A 17,705-nucleotide genomic window follows, 5' to 3' on the forward strand; every position below is an offset into this window, starting at 1 on the left:
CCTATTGATATTTCGATTATATCTTGAATTACAAGTATCGGATTAAGGTGATTCTTGAGTTATTTTGAACCTAATACATAGCTATACATTTCTTATGAGATATAGAAATCCAATTCATGATATTTTCTAGTCAAAAAGTCAAAATACATTCGACCATTTTTTGTTATCAAAAGCTGAAATAGAGTTTTGACTAGTTGAGGGGTATTTTGATCATTTATCAGTCTATAGAGCTCCAAATTAGATGATTCTTGAAGTATTAGAAAGCTAACTCAAAGAGTTACAGCTTTAGTGTTTTACACAAGGGCTAGTTTAGCCTCTATCATATAGCAGTTGAAGTTGATGCAAAAATAAAGCAAATTTGAAGACTAATCAGAAATGAGAAAAACGCAAAACATGGGGTAATACGCGACCTCATGCCTACGTTTTGTAGCCCGCATATTCTTCAAATGAAGCAGTAACTTGCAATTCAACTTGTTCTGCATTCACACAAATTTTCCAACCATGCTTCACCTCAAAATTTCAGCTGTAGTTGTAAAGAAAAGTGTGAAAACTTGGAGAAACACTTTTTGGTGATTTCAAGAGACAAATTTGCCAACTAGAAACAAGTTACTTAGAACTTTAATTCCTCTATAAATAGGGCCTTTGTTAAGCTTGTTTCAAAATTTGGAAGGCTAAAAACACTACCAAAATGTAGTTTTCATTAGTTTTTATAGTTCATTAGTTTAGTTCATTAGTATAGTATAGTTAGTATAGTTTATCTTTCTTGAACTTGTAGCTAGATTTAGATGAAAAATTGAGGTGCAAAGATGGAGAGTTAAAACTCAAATGACAAGGGTGACTTCTCTCCTACCACTTCCTCTTTTGTATTTAATTTCAAGCTTAATTATAATACAAGTTTGAATTTTATCATGTTTTGTTAAAGTTTATGCCTAGAGTTTATGGATGAACTTTCGATATCTTGTTAGTGATATTTATTTGGTTATTTGATATGATATTATTTTGAACAAGTTATTAATCACTTTTGCTTATATAATCATGATTAACTGGCTATTAATTGTGATAATTTTAAGGTGTTAAGTTTGCAATCAGAATTGGAATTTAATATTAGTTCAAGGAAGCGCTAAACTTAGGGAGTGCACCTACAAGAATAGAGATGCACCTTTGTGGATTTAGTGGCTTGTTTCATGTAATTTCATAGAAAAAATGAACTTGTAGTTAATTTCATAGTTACGAGAATATGTATGAATTAGTTATAAGTATAGTTGATTCACTAAGAGAATAAATTTTACATACATTAGGAAATTACTTCATAATTAATCAAAATAATAACATTCAACTAACCGTTAATTTCACTTGCAAGACTAGTTAGAAATTTCATACCTCTAGGAGTTTTCTATTATTATTTTTATTACTTTTATTTCATGTTCGTAGTGTAGATTTAATTTTTTGCACTTGTAATAGCCTAAATAATAAAGAAATTTGAAAACCACTGGTAATTGATAATCTTTTCTGTGGGATCGACACCTAATATCCCCTATACACGGTAAAGACCTGTATACTTGTAAAAAATGGAGTGTTTAGATTTTATTAAAATTTGATGCATGGTAGAATCTTATCAAAAACATAAAGACAAATTGATGAAAAGCAGCCGTGAGATATTGATCGATAACATGGCAGAATAAAAGTATAGTTGAATTTGAAATACGATGAAGTAATATATATTTTAACCACATAACTGGTTTAAATGCATGTCAAATTAATATTGCAAGTTCTCTTAGTAGAGAAGTACACCACTACGCACAGGTAATAACTAATAAACTAAAGCCACAATTATTTTGTCGGCGATAGTGGGTAAATGGCATCTCTTAATATATTCAAACTCAAAAAAAAAAAAAACTAACCAAACCACTAAGCAATTTATGCAACTAACCACTTCATTGTCTTTTTTCTTTTGTTTTGATAAAATGCAAATTTTACTAACAAATTACTGGAGATTGTCCACCATAATTTGATTTACATCATAAAAATCTATATTAATTGCAAGTTAAACCTGCACTATAAATAACATATCTATAATTTAATAGATACAAAGATTTGAAAAATTATGTACAAGTCTAGTTAGAACTGGAAATTATTCCGAAGCTAGTTTTAAAGAATAAAGTTGCATTTATTAACTTGCATTTAACTTGAGCTGAATTTAGTGATTTGTATTGGAATTAACCCACCCCAAAATCACACCAAATCCCTAGATTCCTTTCCTAATTTGATTTCCAAACATTTGCTTCCTCAATTTGATTTTTCTTTGATCCCAATCCTACAGCCTTAATTCTTGACCTAGTAAACAAAAAATTAATTAGTCGAGGAAAGTTTCTAAATATAAAATTATAGAGCTCATTATGTCCCATTGACTTAAAATTAGCCAACAGCGTGTAGGCCCCACTCCCCACTTTGATCTTTCTTTTTCTTTTCTAAGATTTAAGAAAAAAAAAATACCATAATTACTACCGTTCAAAACCCGCTACTTCTTAATTCTTTTCTTCATCCCCAGCAGCAGCAAAGCATCCAATTGTCCCCCAAGATTTCTTCTATAATTTCTTCAAATTTTTCTGATAAGCGGTTGTAAAAGAAATAGAAAGATTAAAAAAAATGGGCCAAATTTGGAGTAAAAGGCAGCAAAATCATCCCCACCACCACCACCACCACCGCTTTCAGCACCCGCCACCACCGCCGGCACCACCGCAACCCCAACCAACCCAACAACAACCGCTTTCTTCCTCCTCCCCACCATCAACCTATGCTTTTGCTGCCAATGCCCCATATCCCGCCCTCCATCCGCCGGTGCCCGCGCCTCCTCCGCCGCCGCCTCCACCACCTTATCACCCCTCCACCTCTGCTCCCTATTACACCAACTATAGTTACAACTATTCCAATTACTCGAGACCCCCCGTTAATATGATGGGGGCTCAGTCTAATTACCATAATCCTTACTATGTAGGAGGCCATGGTAGTGGGTGGTTCCGGCCGCCGCAGGCCGCGATGCTGCTGGCACCCTCGCCGCACCTGCAGCCTCCGCCGCCTGCTCCGGTGCCGTACGTGGATCACCAGAGTGCTAAGAAGATCAAGAATGATGTGAACGTTCATAAGGATACTATAAAGCTTGAAGTGGATGAGGGGAACAGAGATTGCCACTTGGTTTCCTTCACTTTTGATGCCATGGTTGATGGAAGGTATTGAAATTTGCAATCTTCTTTTTGAGAGTTATTCAATATTCACTTTGGATTTGTGTTGATATGATTTGGGATTTTGGAATTGATTCTGATCTTTAACTAGGGGAAATGAATGCCAATTGGATGAAAATAGCCGAATTTATTGGTGTGGTAGTTGATAAGCTACTGCATTGCTATTTAGACAATGAAATAATAATTGATAGATCAGAATCCAGATCAATGAATGGAGGATGTTGTTGGTTGAGTAGAATTAGTTATTAAAAGCTACAGGCTTTCTTGATGAATTATAAGAGTGTTAATCAGTTCTTTTCCATGTAGCTACTTGTGGTTGTAAAAAATGATTGCTGTCTTTTAGCAGGTGGACATGATCTGTTTGAATTGTTTTAATTAAGAAAAGTGTCGGATGACCTCATTATATGGGCGGTGGTAGCAGAAGATTGATGTTAGAGGTTCTCAATATTAGTATGAGGTTGTTGATTGTTAAGAGTTTGATTTTGCAAGAACGAGACTACATATAAATAGAATTTGAAACTCCTGATAGGTCTTTCAAGAATTTGGTTGGTCCTTTGGCTGTGTAAGGTGTTAGAATGTTTAGCAAGAGCCAGGATTCCTTGTGGTCTATTGCTGCTCAACAATGATTTGTTGATAAAAATGCGGTTATTATCCTTTGGCAGACAGACATCTATAGAAGTGCTGCAGGGCTATAAATTACCATACACTGATAAAAAAAACTACCGTAATACTGAGCAATATCCTGGTTAGAGTTTATAGTATGTTTACAGAGGGAATGTTCAAGTTATGAATTTGTTTATGCCGCAAGTAAGGGCATGATTTAAGTTGTATCTCTAAAATTATAGAGCTGTAGGTATTATGCATTTTGTGCAAAAAAGTTGATTTTGGGAAGACTAGAAGACTACTTGAAGCTCATCGTGAAATTAGAAAAGTAGTAAAATGTGCTTACATATTCCAGAGTCTGCATCATTTGCCCCAGTAAGTAATTACAAAACAAACTATACCTCCCCACTCTTTCTAAGAAAATGAAAGAGGGAGGTGAGACCAGCACTAATGCCTATAAGTTTGGGTCATGAACTTGAAGACTAGAAACTTGGCTTGGTTGAATCAAATACGTGTCAATTACATTACATATTGTTGAATAATGTTTAATGCTAGCAAGGATCGAATTGTTTGGAAAAAAATTTGGTTGAATCTGAAAAATGTCGAATGTGATATTCTGGTTTGTTGTTTTTCTTCTTGAGATATTACGCTATGTTCAGTTTGTGAAGGATATATCCTTAATTTTGATTATGCTAAGAAGGGTGACATGCTGAATTTTTGGATTTATATGTCTGAAAGAGGAACCAGGAGATCGTTTTATAATGTAGACTAGTGTAGGATATTTCTACAAATGCTTCGTTGTTATTTGCTGTAGCCACTTAATGAAATCGAAATACTGTTATTGTTGAACTTTTCATTGTGAAGTGGCGTTTTCAACATTTGATTTATTTATTTGCCAATATTGCTTGTAATAGTCCATTCAGGGTATGATGTGTCTAGTTCCAGTCCTTCTGTTTGATCATCTAAGCTTGCAATTACCCTAGTGTATATGTTTTTTAGCTTGAATGGATTGTGCAGTTAAACAGAGTAGAAAATAGTGTTTGGCATTTGAATCCTGGAGATCTTGCTGTATATATATTCTCTCAGCAAGGGAACTTGAACATCAAGTTCAGTTCCATCCATTAAGATGCTCTACATTGACTCTATCGCATGTGAGTTTCCAATGAGTTTACTATCTAGAAGAGGACAATTTAATTTGGTGTTGACCACTTGAACCATGTAGAACTTCAGCACCTGTATCTATATGATATAAATGGAAGCATACTATTTCACAATTGAGTATTAAATGACTTCAGCTGGTTTATGCTTAAAAAAATCCTAACTTGCTAGTGAATCATTTTCTTTTTCTTGTTACGATGGTGTACTTTCCTACATGAATAGCAGATAGATTGAACCTACATGAATAGCAGATACATTGATTTGAACATCTTTTTTTCTGCAAAGTAAATTCATTCGATAAGAATTATAAGTCTATATAAATAATAGGTGGTAGTGGATGATAGATTCTAGCTCTTCACTAAGGAAACTATTTTGGGCAAACTGGTGTAACTCTTGAACTCTGCAATGATCAAAAGCATTAATATATCCCTTTTTATCACTTCACACTGTAATTATAGCTAGAAAAGATGTATGTGGTGTTTTTTTATTAGAAGTAAAGAGATAGATCTCACTTAATATGAGCTGCAACTTGACCTGCCCAAAGCATCTCTTCTTGCAGAAATTCGTGTTCTTATTCAAGCTTCCCTAACAAACAATCAGTTAATTGTGTTAATCCTTTTAAGAAGTTTAATGTTAATGATTCAGGTTGTTTAATAGCAGGATTGAGCATATTTATCAAGTTCCTTTTAGTCTGAAAGCTATATTTAGTCTCAATCTTGAGTCAGACTCATTTTCAACTGACCATAGATTGGTGAGGTAGATGGATAGGATCTCATGACTGTACTTATATTTTGCATTAGATTGCTTAATAATGATACTGTGTGTATGATAAAGACATCTGGTTCATTCATGCCAATGTTCCTGAATTTTGCTTGGCTAGCTAGTTGAGTCTGAAAGCTGTATTTGGTCTTCTTGGTCTGAAAGCTGTATTTGGTCTCAATCTTGAGTCAGGCTCATTTTAGACTGACCATAGACTGGTGAGGTAGATGGATAGGATCTCATGACTGTACTTATATTTTGTATTAGATTGCTTAATAATTATACCGTGTGTGTATGATAAAGATATCTGGGTCATTCACACCAATGTTCCTGAATTTTGCTTGGCTGGCTAGTTGATTTAATCTCTTATTCTATGGCATATGGTTTAATTAACTTAGTTTACATTTAGGATCTACTTAGATATTTTACTTGAAATATTGTTATAAATAAGAGACCTTGTAAGAGAAGAAATAGTTTTCAAGATTACTCCCTTCAATACAAATTTTTTGACAAACTGATAAATTCATTTTTAAAATTTCCTTCTTTTCTCCATCTTTTCTTGAGAAAAGAGCTATCTCAGCACTCAAAGAATGTATTTTTGGAGTGATTTTATCAGTTTTCGCTATTTATCATGGTTACTATTTCCATATGCCCTAAAGTGTTTGTCTTGGTTTGAAAAGTCAAAGAAACACAACTACTTTGCCATCTTATCCCTTTTACACTATTTGCTGTGGTATCCAGAAGTAGTGCATGAATAAACTCTACCGAACTATTTTAGTGTTTGATGGCACTTAAGGGGAATTAATTGTCTGTGGATATGGAACTATTTTTGGAGTGATTTTGTCAGTTTTCGCTATTTATCATGGTTACTATTTCCATATGCCCTAAAGTGTTTGTCTTGGTTTGAAAAGTCAAAGAAACACAACTACTTTGCCATTTTATCCCTTTTACACTATTTGCTGTGGTATCCAGAAGTAGTACATGAATAAACTGTACCGAACTATTTTAGTGTTTGATGGCACTTAAGGGGAATTAATTGTCTGTGGATATGGGTCAGACTGTAACTGTGTGCAGTTGTCCATCACATGTAAAATGAGATAGAGGGTGTATTATATGATGACTTCTTTACCCTTCCTGTTTGTTGCCTTGTAATGATTTTACTGCTCATTATCTTTGATATTTATTTTCTTGATGACAAGTGGTGAGATAGCTTGTCCTTGATGGAAGGTGCATCTTATGTGGTCTTCGATAGAAACTTTTGTAAGGAACTTGATTCACTCAAATTTATAATGCCATGGTTTAGATTTGGCTTACGTGGTTACATAAGCTTCAGCCAAAATTTGGCTGATATAAAAGATTCTTTTCGAGTTGTATCTTGATAGGCAAATTGTAGAAAACTTTATCACCAATTAATTTACATTGCATAAATGCAGTGCACTAGTAGTATAGGAACAAAATTTGGAACCTTCACTGTTGCAATATTAATATTAATCTATACGTGTAGATATATATAGCTACTTGTCTATAAGCAACTTGAAAGTGTGCTGATCCTGGAATAGTCTCCTGCACAAAAGTTCAACGGCCTAATATAACAAAGAGTTCTACTGAATCCACTTAAATTTCAGCTTTGTGCCTAATGCATGGGATGATTGTCCATGTGTAGCTGTTGAGACTTAAGTAGCCCTATATTGGTGCTCTTTTTTATACTGATAGATGGTATACATCCCCTGTCCGACTTTATTATTGGGAACATAGAATTGTCTTCGACTTTTTGAATAATTCCACACTTTCTTTTAATGTTCTTCTGACAAGAAGTTGGAGGGCATATCCAAATTTGCCAGGTATAAATTTGGTAGAATCTTAGCTAGCTGAATCATTTTGTGCACTGGTGGTCAGATTCGAATAGGTTGCCTATTGAGCATTTTTACCATGTCTCCTGATCCTTTTGCTTTCAAGAATACAGTTTAAGTTGATGCAATCAAACTTCCACTGTTCTGTCATGGAAATTCTACTGAGCCATTATTATCACATTGGCTTAATTGAGATTTGATATATGATGATTTATTTGGTTCCATCCGCTTGCACAAGCACAATGCTGGATTTCCTGGAATTTGAACTTCAATGTGCTGTGCATGTTTTCATTTCCTTTGTGGAGACTTAGGTATAGATACCTATGGTTTCAGGAAATTAGCACCTTTGAGATTATTGAGTGAGTACAATAACAGTAGTCTAGGAAATCATTGCGAAATTCTGAAAGTTAGTTTCAGAAATTTGTATTTTACTCTCTGATGAGGGAAGACTGTTTTCCTGTTTTACTTGGGTTACACTAGCTAGCAAGTGAAATGGGTTTTTGGCGCACCACGCAACCTTTCTAATACTTTCCTTCTAATATTTGGAACTATAGGAATCTCCAAATCTTCTTGGCTTATCTATTACAATACTGAGAGATGGCAGGGTGTCTCTGGTTCATTTCTGTCCTTTCAAAAATCAAATGTCTCTGTGGTTTCTTAAGAATTCTTTATTTACCATTTGTTGAGTTATTTGTGTCTGAAATTTTGGGGGAAGTGGTCTTCATATCTTTCTCCTGAAGTCTGAGCTTCAGTCATCTATTGAGTGTTGACAACAAACTTGTGAAATCTTTGGAGTTATCTGCATATTGTTAACTGTTGATTGTTTTTCTCTCACGATTTTGGATTCTGAACTTCAATTTTCTCTTATGAATAAATTTTCACTTGTTTTATTATTTGTCTGAGTTCCTTCTTAAAGGCATTGTTTCTTGTTCTTTGGTTACAGTATCACCATTTACTATTTTGCAAAGGAAGGAACCAAATGTACATTCAATCCTGTCCATCCTGAGATGTACGTGCCAATGAAAATTCCTTTCCAGAAAGGATTGGGTCAGAAATTCTGCCAGCCTTCAGGAAGTGGAATTGATCTTGGGTTCTTTGATATAGATGACTTATCAAAGCCATCTGCAGGAGATGTTTTCCCTCTTGTGATATCAGCACAATCATGTTTGTCGTCGACATTGATGGAAGATCAGCTCAATGAGGAAGCAGTGAATACATCTCCTCATGCGCAAATTACTCAGGCGGTTATAGAGAAGAACAATGATGACCATTTCCAGGTTAAAGTAATCAAGCAGATTCTGTGGATAGAGGAAATTAGGTATGAGCTGCGGGAGATCTTTGGCATCAGTAACTCAGATGAACAAGCTATAAATGACAAGGACTTGGGAAAAGAATGTGTCATTTGCATGACTGATCCAAAGGACACTGCAGTTTTACCATGTAGGCATATGGTAAGCATTTTGCTTATACCCTTTTCTTGTTCAGAGGTTCAAGTTACATCTAAGTTTTTCTGCTAAGTAGAAAGAAGCATTGTAGTTTTAGGCTACTTCATTTAAGTAGTTTCTGTGCTAAGAATGCTGAAAAGTTTCTTGGGGCCTGCGGGGCTTTGCTTCTCATGAGATTGGGTTAGGGTTGGCTCATAAATGAGGCTGGCAGGTGGTCTTTTGGGCACACAAAAATCAAACACTTAATTGGTTTAATTTTATGATCTAATTAATCTGCAAAGCTTGCTTATTGAGATTTTTGTGCAGAGGCAAAAAACTCTTAGTAGGAAGCATGTTTCCAATACCAGCCCATCTAATCTCCAGTGCTTTGAAAGAAAAGGAACAAAGATGGAAATTTATGTGAATGCAACTAAAGAAGTTAATACATAGTCTAATCACGGAAGACTATCACGCTTGTCTCCTCTTGATCCATCATGTTCCTTTCTAGTCTATGTGTCTTGTTTAATATTTCTCTTGCATTTCAACTTCTTTAACACGTCTTGCATTTTCAGTGTATGTGCAGTGAGTGTGCCAAAGAATTGAGGCTGCAAACAAACAAGTGTCCTATATGCCGCCAGCCCATCGAGGAACTTCTGGAGATTAAGGTTGATGAAGGTAATAACCAGATGTTTGCGTAACCTATCGATATCTGTTACTTTTTCTTGCATTGTTTACCTTCAAAATAACCTTTTAATTGACTTGCTTTCTGCTTCCTTTGGTAGCTGTTTCATGAGCTGGTTTTCACAAGGGAACTTGTAACTGTACAAAATCACAAGAATATTTCACAGGTGACTTAAGCTTCTGTACGAGTGGGTTGGCAGAGTACCAAATACACATGACATTCGGGGCATTCTGGTTTTTAGCGCTTGTATATTGAATAAAGAGGAATAATTGATTCTCTTTGGTTTTATTTCTTGATTTATATATAGCTTTCTCTATATTCTCATTTGTTCAGAAAACTTTTGTTTGGTTTCCTTTTTGTCATGTTAACATGTTTAACCGAGCAAGAGTGCAAATCGTTGCTTCCTGGATCAGTAAGCAGTCAATGGGTATGTATATGAAAGAAGAATACTTGGCTGGGAATATTTGCTGAAGAAGTAAAGTTTAAAGGTTGACTGAAACATTTTTTTTAGTCTTGAGTCTGAGGTGACAAAAGCCTGGAATACTGTGGAAAAAAGAAAAGGAACTTGTCACGTGTGAAGGGAACATAATTTGTTTTTGAGTAGAGATAAAGTGAAAGGAATCGGTTATAATCCCCAGGTTGAGTATCTGGATCTTGTTACCTTTGTTTGTTCTTGGCATGGGCAAAAGTTTGATTCTTCTTCCCTAAGTGCTGCAGTGCCTTGGTCCTTGTCTATGTAGTCTTTTTTTAGCTTTGCTGACCAAAGAAATGACAGATAGAAAGAAAATCAAAGTAAAAGAATTGACATTCTGCCTATTTCTGTTTGGGCTTGGTTTATAAGTTTTGCTTGCAGCTCCCTGCATGACTGCAGTTTGCCAAGAACTGAATCTCCTTTTTCTTTTTGTTAACTCATCAGTTCATCACGACAGCACAAACAAGCACGCGCACACAAACATATAATGCACCCTCACAACAGCATAATGTTGTACAATTTTGTTTTTACTTTCAATCCGTCTTCTTTATGCTGTAACATCTAAGACAACTGTGTAGGAGTTGGTTTTCATCATGTTTGGATTGTTATAAAATCATGTTTTCCCTATTTTCGTTGTTTGGATTGTGGTTTTTTGTAGAAAAATTTTTACATTTTTTGTGAGCATAATTTCAATCATCTTTTTATCTTATATACATTAAATTTTTATCATATATTTTTTTATTAAAAAAATTCCTCAAAATAGCAATTCAAACTAATAACTAACTAATTTATAGGCTTGTGGAGTAGTAAGGCTTTTTATGCCTCACAGAGACCATTAGAAAAGTACATGAAGAGGTTTCATGATCTTTGAAATTCATATCCCATCTTTTATTACAGTAGTTTGTATTTCCTCCGTCCCATTATTATTATCATTTTTCACTTTATTAATGTCTTAAAATAAGAGTCATTATTTCAAATTTAGCACATGCTTTCCAATATTGTCATTTGAAAAAGCAACTTTTGAAAATTTCAATACACATCTATCAAAAGTATATTTTGAAGTCAAAGGATATTTTTGTTAATTTACTAATGTCATCTCATCTGGACATAATAATTACCATATGTTTTAGTAAAAAATTGAATTTTCAAGTAGGTAATTGTTTGTGACTTAAAAATTTACAACTACTAGTTTTGATGATTTAATGGTAGATGGAGGGTAATTGGCTTGGGGGTCCCATTCCATTCCTGATGTACTTTCTGGTAATCTGAAAACTGGGTCCCCAACACTCAGATCGGGTCGAATGGGTTTGGACTATGACAAACTTGTCAATTGTCATGGGGCTTCATTATTCTTCTTAATGAACCTGCTCCATTGAACTGGTGGTGGACCATGCCATTATTAAAACCTAATTTTGGCGTTGCTCGGCCCCGGGTCCGACAGGGGCCGCCTTCGTGGGGAGGATACCGAGGAAAAAAAATAACAAATCACTTGTATGCATCACAACACTGCAGCCATAAATAAAGCTGTCTCCTGACGCCTCTGGCGCTTGTCCAGTAGTTACACAACTAGGCAAGGTTAGGGCTGCAAACGAACGGAGTGAGCTCACCAACACACATGAGCAGCGCAATTTGATCGACACTGAATTCGAGTCGAGTTCATGCAAGTCCTCAAGTTGAGTTTGAATTTAAAAATAATTTGATTGGAAGGCTTTTTGAGCCTTATAACATACATTTATTTAATTATGTTTTATATTTATTAGAGTAAACTGCATATTTTGTCTAGTTTAAGAAATATTTCATTTTTATGTGAACTCAAGTAAGTTCGAGTTCGAGTCCAACTAAATTCACACTCGAGTTCGAATCTGGTGCTATTAAGTCAACTTGACGTGCATTTGAAGAGTATGTTCTTAGAAAACTCTGAGTTCGAGTAAATTTGAATTCGAGTCCGTTTCGAGTCTAGTAATATTGAGTTGAGTTAGCTCGACTCAACTTGATGTATATCCAAAGAGCACCATGTTTTTGTCAACTATTTTTCCACTTTATGTATAGATTTATATTTAAAAAAAAATTGGTACAGTAAATCTTTACTAAGAATACCTGAAAACAATTATCCAAAGTCGTAGTAGTACCTTGTATGTTACTACCGTTCAATGAATGTGATTGATTAGTTATTAAAACCACCACACAATATTATTTGGATAGAGTATTATTTGAAATAATTACTGTAACTTTATTTGTGATGTGATTCACGTGAGATAAAAAGATGATTAAAAATATAAAAAGATGAATTAGGAAATGTATTTATGATACAAGCGAAATAGTTTTTGACAAAATTTAATATCCAAACAAAGCATTGGATGTCACTAATGTTCAATGAATGTGATTGATGAGTCATTTAAACCACCACACAATGTTTTGGATGACAAACGAGCTCTAATCAACACAATTCATAAACTGTGCGAGGACTAAGGAGCTCAAGAACACAAAATGGGACTCAAGACTTGCGTGTCAAACCACAAATGAGCTCTGATGTGCACAAGATGAAACACGAGAGAGGTCATGTTATTGATGAAGTTGTGATGGACCTAACCCCAACCGAGTTTGTCAAGCTGCGGCGTGACTTTTTGAGTCATTACAACCACCATTCATTAACTTTGAGCAAGTCACTTTCTTCCCTGTTACAATTACAAGAGATTGAATCAGTGTAGTGTATGATTCTGATTCTAAAACGATCAACATCATCTCAGCTACCCGGTAAATGAGCTCCAATCAGTATTAGATTATGTCCTAGCTATAAGCATCATATCAAAACTGTGGTTTCTGGAGCTGTTAAATGGGAAGAACCAGCTCTCAAAACCAGATAAGATCAAGTTATGGAGAGGATTGATTGAGGGCGTAATCCAGTTGAATTGGTCAAGTACTAAAGTTGGTTGACGATTTGTGGCCCTTCATTAGGTTTGAGTATGTCGCTGTCTTCTTTGTTATCCTCCATAATGCAGGGTGGGTTTAATGATCAAAAAAGGATAAACAGAAACAGTAGTATATTTTGTTCACTATAGCTACCGTAGTTAATTGGGTAATGATTAGAATTGGAAATGAATAATGCTTGTCGTCTTGGATCGCACCAAAGGAAAAGTGTTATCTTTAATTCCAAAAATAAAAATTAAAAATAAAGTTTGGTAAAAGAACGTGCGACTTTTGTGAGAGTTAAACATCAGAGTAATCTTGTCGATATTGCAACTTTGAAAGATTTATTTTGTTTGATTGCTCATTCTTGAACGGTTAAAGCCTAGTGTGTCATTTGATAAGAGGTTTCTAATTCCTTGTCGAATTCAAGAATCTCCTTTTGAATCTTGTGCCAGCAACTTGATAATCCAATAATTTAATTCTCATTCAACCGGTAACTTTTCTAATCGACTTGGTAAGTGGTAAATTATGTATTAAGATTAGTTTGTTACATATTCAAAAGATTTGATTTTGTTAATCCTTTGCTTCCATTTCTTGTCTCCCAACTCCCCAAAACCCCACTAAATATATGTGTGGATCTAAAATTTGTTATGAAAGCAAGAATTAATTCAAAGTTGTTAGCTTCATTTTCCCTCCATCGTACGATAAGGCCTCTATAATACGGTTTATCTTTCTAATTTCCCAAGAGGCGGTAATTAACTCATTAGTGGTTAGAATGTTAAACACGCCAATTAACTCAACTAAAACCTGAGAATTTAGCTCAACTAGAACTTGAGAATTAATCTTTACATTAAAAATTTCCCAGTTGAAGGGTAAGAGTCCTTAATCTCGTTTCCCCATGCAATAATCCTCTTAATTAACATCTTTGTTTGAAGAATTTTTGTTGCATATATAGTAATATACTGTACAGTATGGACCTTCACCTACGCAAGCAAATTGGTCTAAAGCTCTTATCATCGTCGGTATTTATTCTGCTCACTGCTCTGGAAGCAGCAAAACTATATATATATATATATATATATATATTCTTGAAGAAAAAGAGTCATGAAAAGAAAGAAATCCAGGATCTGGCAATCTGAGTTACGTGTTAGCAGAGAAGAAGCTGTTGTTCTGATGGGAAGGAATTGAAGGGCTTCTGTCATTGATTGGATTTTGAAAACTGTAAAGATGATTCTTCAAATATTATCTTCAGAAATGTGGATGTGGAGTGGAGTTGACTAGCCAGCCTAACCAGACAAGATGTTTTTTTACCAAACAAAAGATATGGGATCTGTCAGGTTGGGCACAGTGGTGGTTGAAAACTTGAATAAATTTGCTGCTACACAACAACAGAACTGAATTGTCTCAGTACGCAGTACTGTAGAGTAGTCCACACTCCATTCACGATTTCAGTAGTAAAAATGGACAATTTGATCATTTATTAATGTTCTTGATTTTTCATTGGTTCTTCATCTCAGCAGTCTTTAATCAATGGGCACATATCATCCACATGAATTCTTTAAATCCTATCACGAGAAGGGTCAAACTCAAACCCCTTATTGGGTGCCAAATTCTGTCTACAAATGCACTACAATTTGCTGTAGTATTAGTTTCATTCATGCAAGATTTCAGGAGATTTGCTTCTTGTCCAGTGGTGCTTTGGATTGATCATGACCTAATCCCCTTTACTTCAGAGGATTACCAGTTTCATAACAAAGACTATACATATGCATCAACACTGAACCAAGTGGGATTGAGCTTGGGATTCTTTATAACTGTATATCATCAAATGGAAACTTTTTATGTTTTGAAAATTTAGCCAATAATCTCTCTCATTGTGTTGCAGCTGACTCTTTAAATTAAGTTCGATTTTTTTTTTTTTGGTAATCCAGAATATGTCCCTACTCGAATCCTTAGGATCACGACTCCATGCAGCGACTCCGGACGGGTCACGAGAGTTCAAGTTCATCTATGAAATTAAGTTCGATTTGATAAACATATTACAGATGGAAATGAAAGTACGATCCTTCGGGACAAGATTCACAGTGGTCAACTATGTGTCACGTGCAATTTAACGTGCGTGGGATACATTAGTGCTCAACCTTAATTTTAGGACAATTCACAGCCAATTAAGAGCTTGCTAAAATTTCATAGATTGGAATTACTATCAAATTCTTTCACAAGGGATGAAAGTTTCGTGGACCATATGCAAAAATTAGAAAAGAATGCAGCAAATTGCCTCATGTCAGAAGTTTTATGACGGTTTGGACTGACTACTAAGCATACTTGTGAGCCAAAAAGTTTCATGTTAACGTATAAAGACTCTATTTGTTAATTTATATATTAAGTTGAGTCTACTCGTACGTGCATATGGAGTCAAGTGAAACTCTTATAAATGCACGTGAAATTTTCTCATTGGTTTCGAACTAGACTCTGTTTGGATTAGCTATTTTCGAGGATACTTTTGAAAAATCTTACTTTAGCAGTGTATATGAAAAAAATTTTACAATAAAAGTTTTTTGAAATATTTGATATATTGTATGAATGAGATTTTTTTAGATTATTGTATATTATTGTAACGTTGTATTTAAAAAACTTATTTTTTGAAAAAATGGTCAAATAGAGCCTACTAGACATGTCGACCAACATAAAATTTTTATCATCAATACTTATATAGCTCTACACTGAAGCAAAAACTAGTCACTAAATTCGCGTGAGGGTTTTTTTTTTTTTACCTTTGACTCAACTTTGTCATTTTGAAAGATTTTACGTGAGAAGAGTAAGCCCTTATATTATAAGTCAATATCAAATCAAGTGGGTAGCAAGTGGAGCTTTCCCACCGAACTTTTCAACGCCGTCCATGTTTTAAGTTTGATTTCTTGTTCAAGTTGAATTGTGCTAGTCCATGTCGGTCTGAACTTTAGAGCCATATTGGTGTTAGGGTTTTCTCAAGTAAGATGGTCGATTTAGACTTTAACGCATCAAAATTTGACAAATATAAAACCACATTTTATATATGTGGATTCTTCAAATTTGACTATGGACGGTGAGGGTAATTCTTTGAATTCAATTATTTTTTTATATACATCGCATTATTATAGTAATTCTTTCAACAAAAAAATTCCCACAAACTCTAATCCAAACCGATATATCTCATTGCAGCCAACTCTTTAAACTTAGTTCGATTGATAAACATCTTAGAGACAGAAATGAAACTTGGGAACATGGAATCATTTTGGTCAACTCTATCTCAATTCTCACATGCAACTATACCTAAATATGCACGGGTATACCGGTCAACTTGTTAATTCACATCCAAATAGGAGCTAAGTTAAAGTTTCCTAAGCTTTTTAGGGTGTTATTAGCAAATTCTTTCCCAAGGAATGAAATCTTTCTGCGAGTGATCCTATTATCGTACCTTTTATATTACTTGATATATAATTATATTACATTACTGTATTCGGAGTAAAAGTTGTGTACATGAATAAAATATTTGACAAACATTCAATATAACATTATGATGTATTTATACACCAAAAATCTAAACATGTATAACGACGGGACAAAGTCACACAACGTACAATTGTATTTAGTCCTTATCATCTTTTCACCTTGTACATGTTTTTGTATGTCCAGCACCTTATGCAAAATTATTAGAGGATTTGTAAATCTAAGCTAAACAAAAAATAGTCAGTTGATTCGAAGTGCTTTGTTATTATTATTTTTTGGCTTCAATTCAACTTAATTTATCCTTCAAAAAGCTTTACGTGAGAAGAATAAGCCCTTCATCTCGTAAATTAGGTTCTTAAATAGTACTTATGATATAACATATGATTCATATCAACTAGATCAGCAATTTAAAATTTCCCATCCAACATTCAACACAACCCATATGTGGAAATCATCACACATATTCAATTTGAACTGTACAAGTTCAAGTCGGCAGGGGACAAATCTTTCTTTCATCACACTACAAATCAATTCATCATATGTAGCTGTGAACTGTCGTTTTTCATTTCACACTAAAATAACTAAAAAAAACAGCACCCATAGAACAATTATATATTGGAATTAAGGCTTTTTTAGTAGTATGGTCGGTTAAATCTTTAAAAATGTAAAGTGCCCACATTTGAAAAAAAGAAAATAAAAAGTCCGTTTTAGAGTTATTATAACTTTATCTCCTTAAATTATATCACTGCTGTCAATTTACCCCCTAACGTTATTTTTACCCCTTAAATTTTATCACTGCTATCAATTCATTGTGAAGTGTGGGGGGTAATTGGTGGGATGTTTAAAGAATGGACAAAATGTAAAATTACGGTTGATTACTACATCTTTATTTTCACTAGTAATAACTCATGTGCTTTGCACGTGAATATATTTTTTAAAATATAAAACCTTTAATATGTTAAATTTTGTGCAAAACTTTTATTATTGGCATAATATAAACTTAGAAACTATATAATGAACAAAATTAAGCAATTGGTAATTCTACAAAATGTTTATTGTGTACAAAGCAATTAAAAGTTTATTGTGCATTCTATAGTTATAAAAACTCTGAAGATGGAATAT

The 17,705-nt window shown here is 34.2% G+C and overlaps 1 protein-coding gene across 1 annotated transcript; it reads left to right on the top strand.

Moving 5' to 3' along the window:
- The first annotated feature begins 2,517 nt into the window (after window positions 1–2,517).
- Window positions 2,518–10,349, top strand: LOC113761796 (probable E3 ubiquitin-protein ligase LUL4). The gene is made up of 4 exons (XM_027304934.1): window positions 2,518–3,227; window positions 8,553–9,060; window positions 9,606–9,708; window positions 9,816–10,349. Exons 1-4 carry the CDS (start codon window positions 2,647–2,649, stop codon window positions 9,824–9,826), a joined length of 1,203 nt encoding a protein of 400 aa, XP_027160735.1. The 5' UTR covers window positions 2,518–2,646; the 3' UTR covers window positions 9,827–10,349.
- Window positions 10,350–17,705: the final 7,356 nt, after the last annotated feature.

This window comes from Coffea eugenioides, chromosome 2 (assembly GCF_003713205.1).
Source record: "Coffea eugenioides isolate CCC68of chromosome 2, Ceug_1.0, whole genome shotgun sequence".
In the NCBI taxonomy this organism is placed as follows: domain Eukaryota; kingdom Viridiplantae; phylum Streptophyta; class Magnoliopsida; order Gentianales; family Rubiaceae; genus Coffea; species Coffea eugenioides.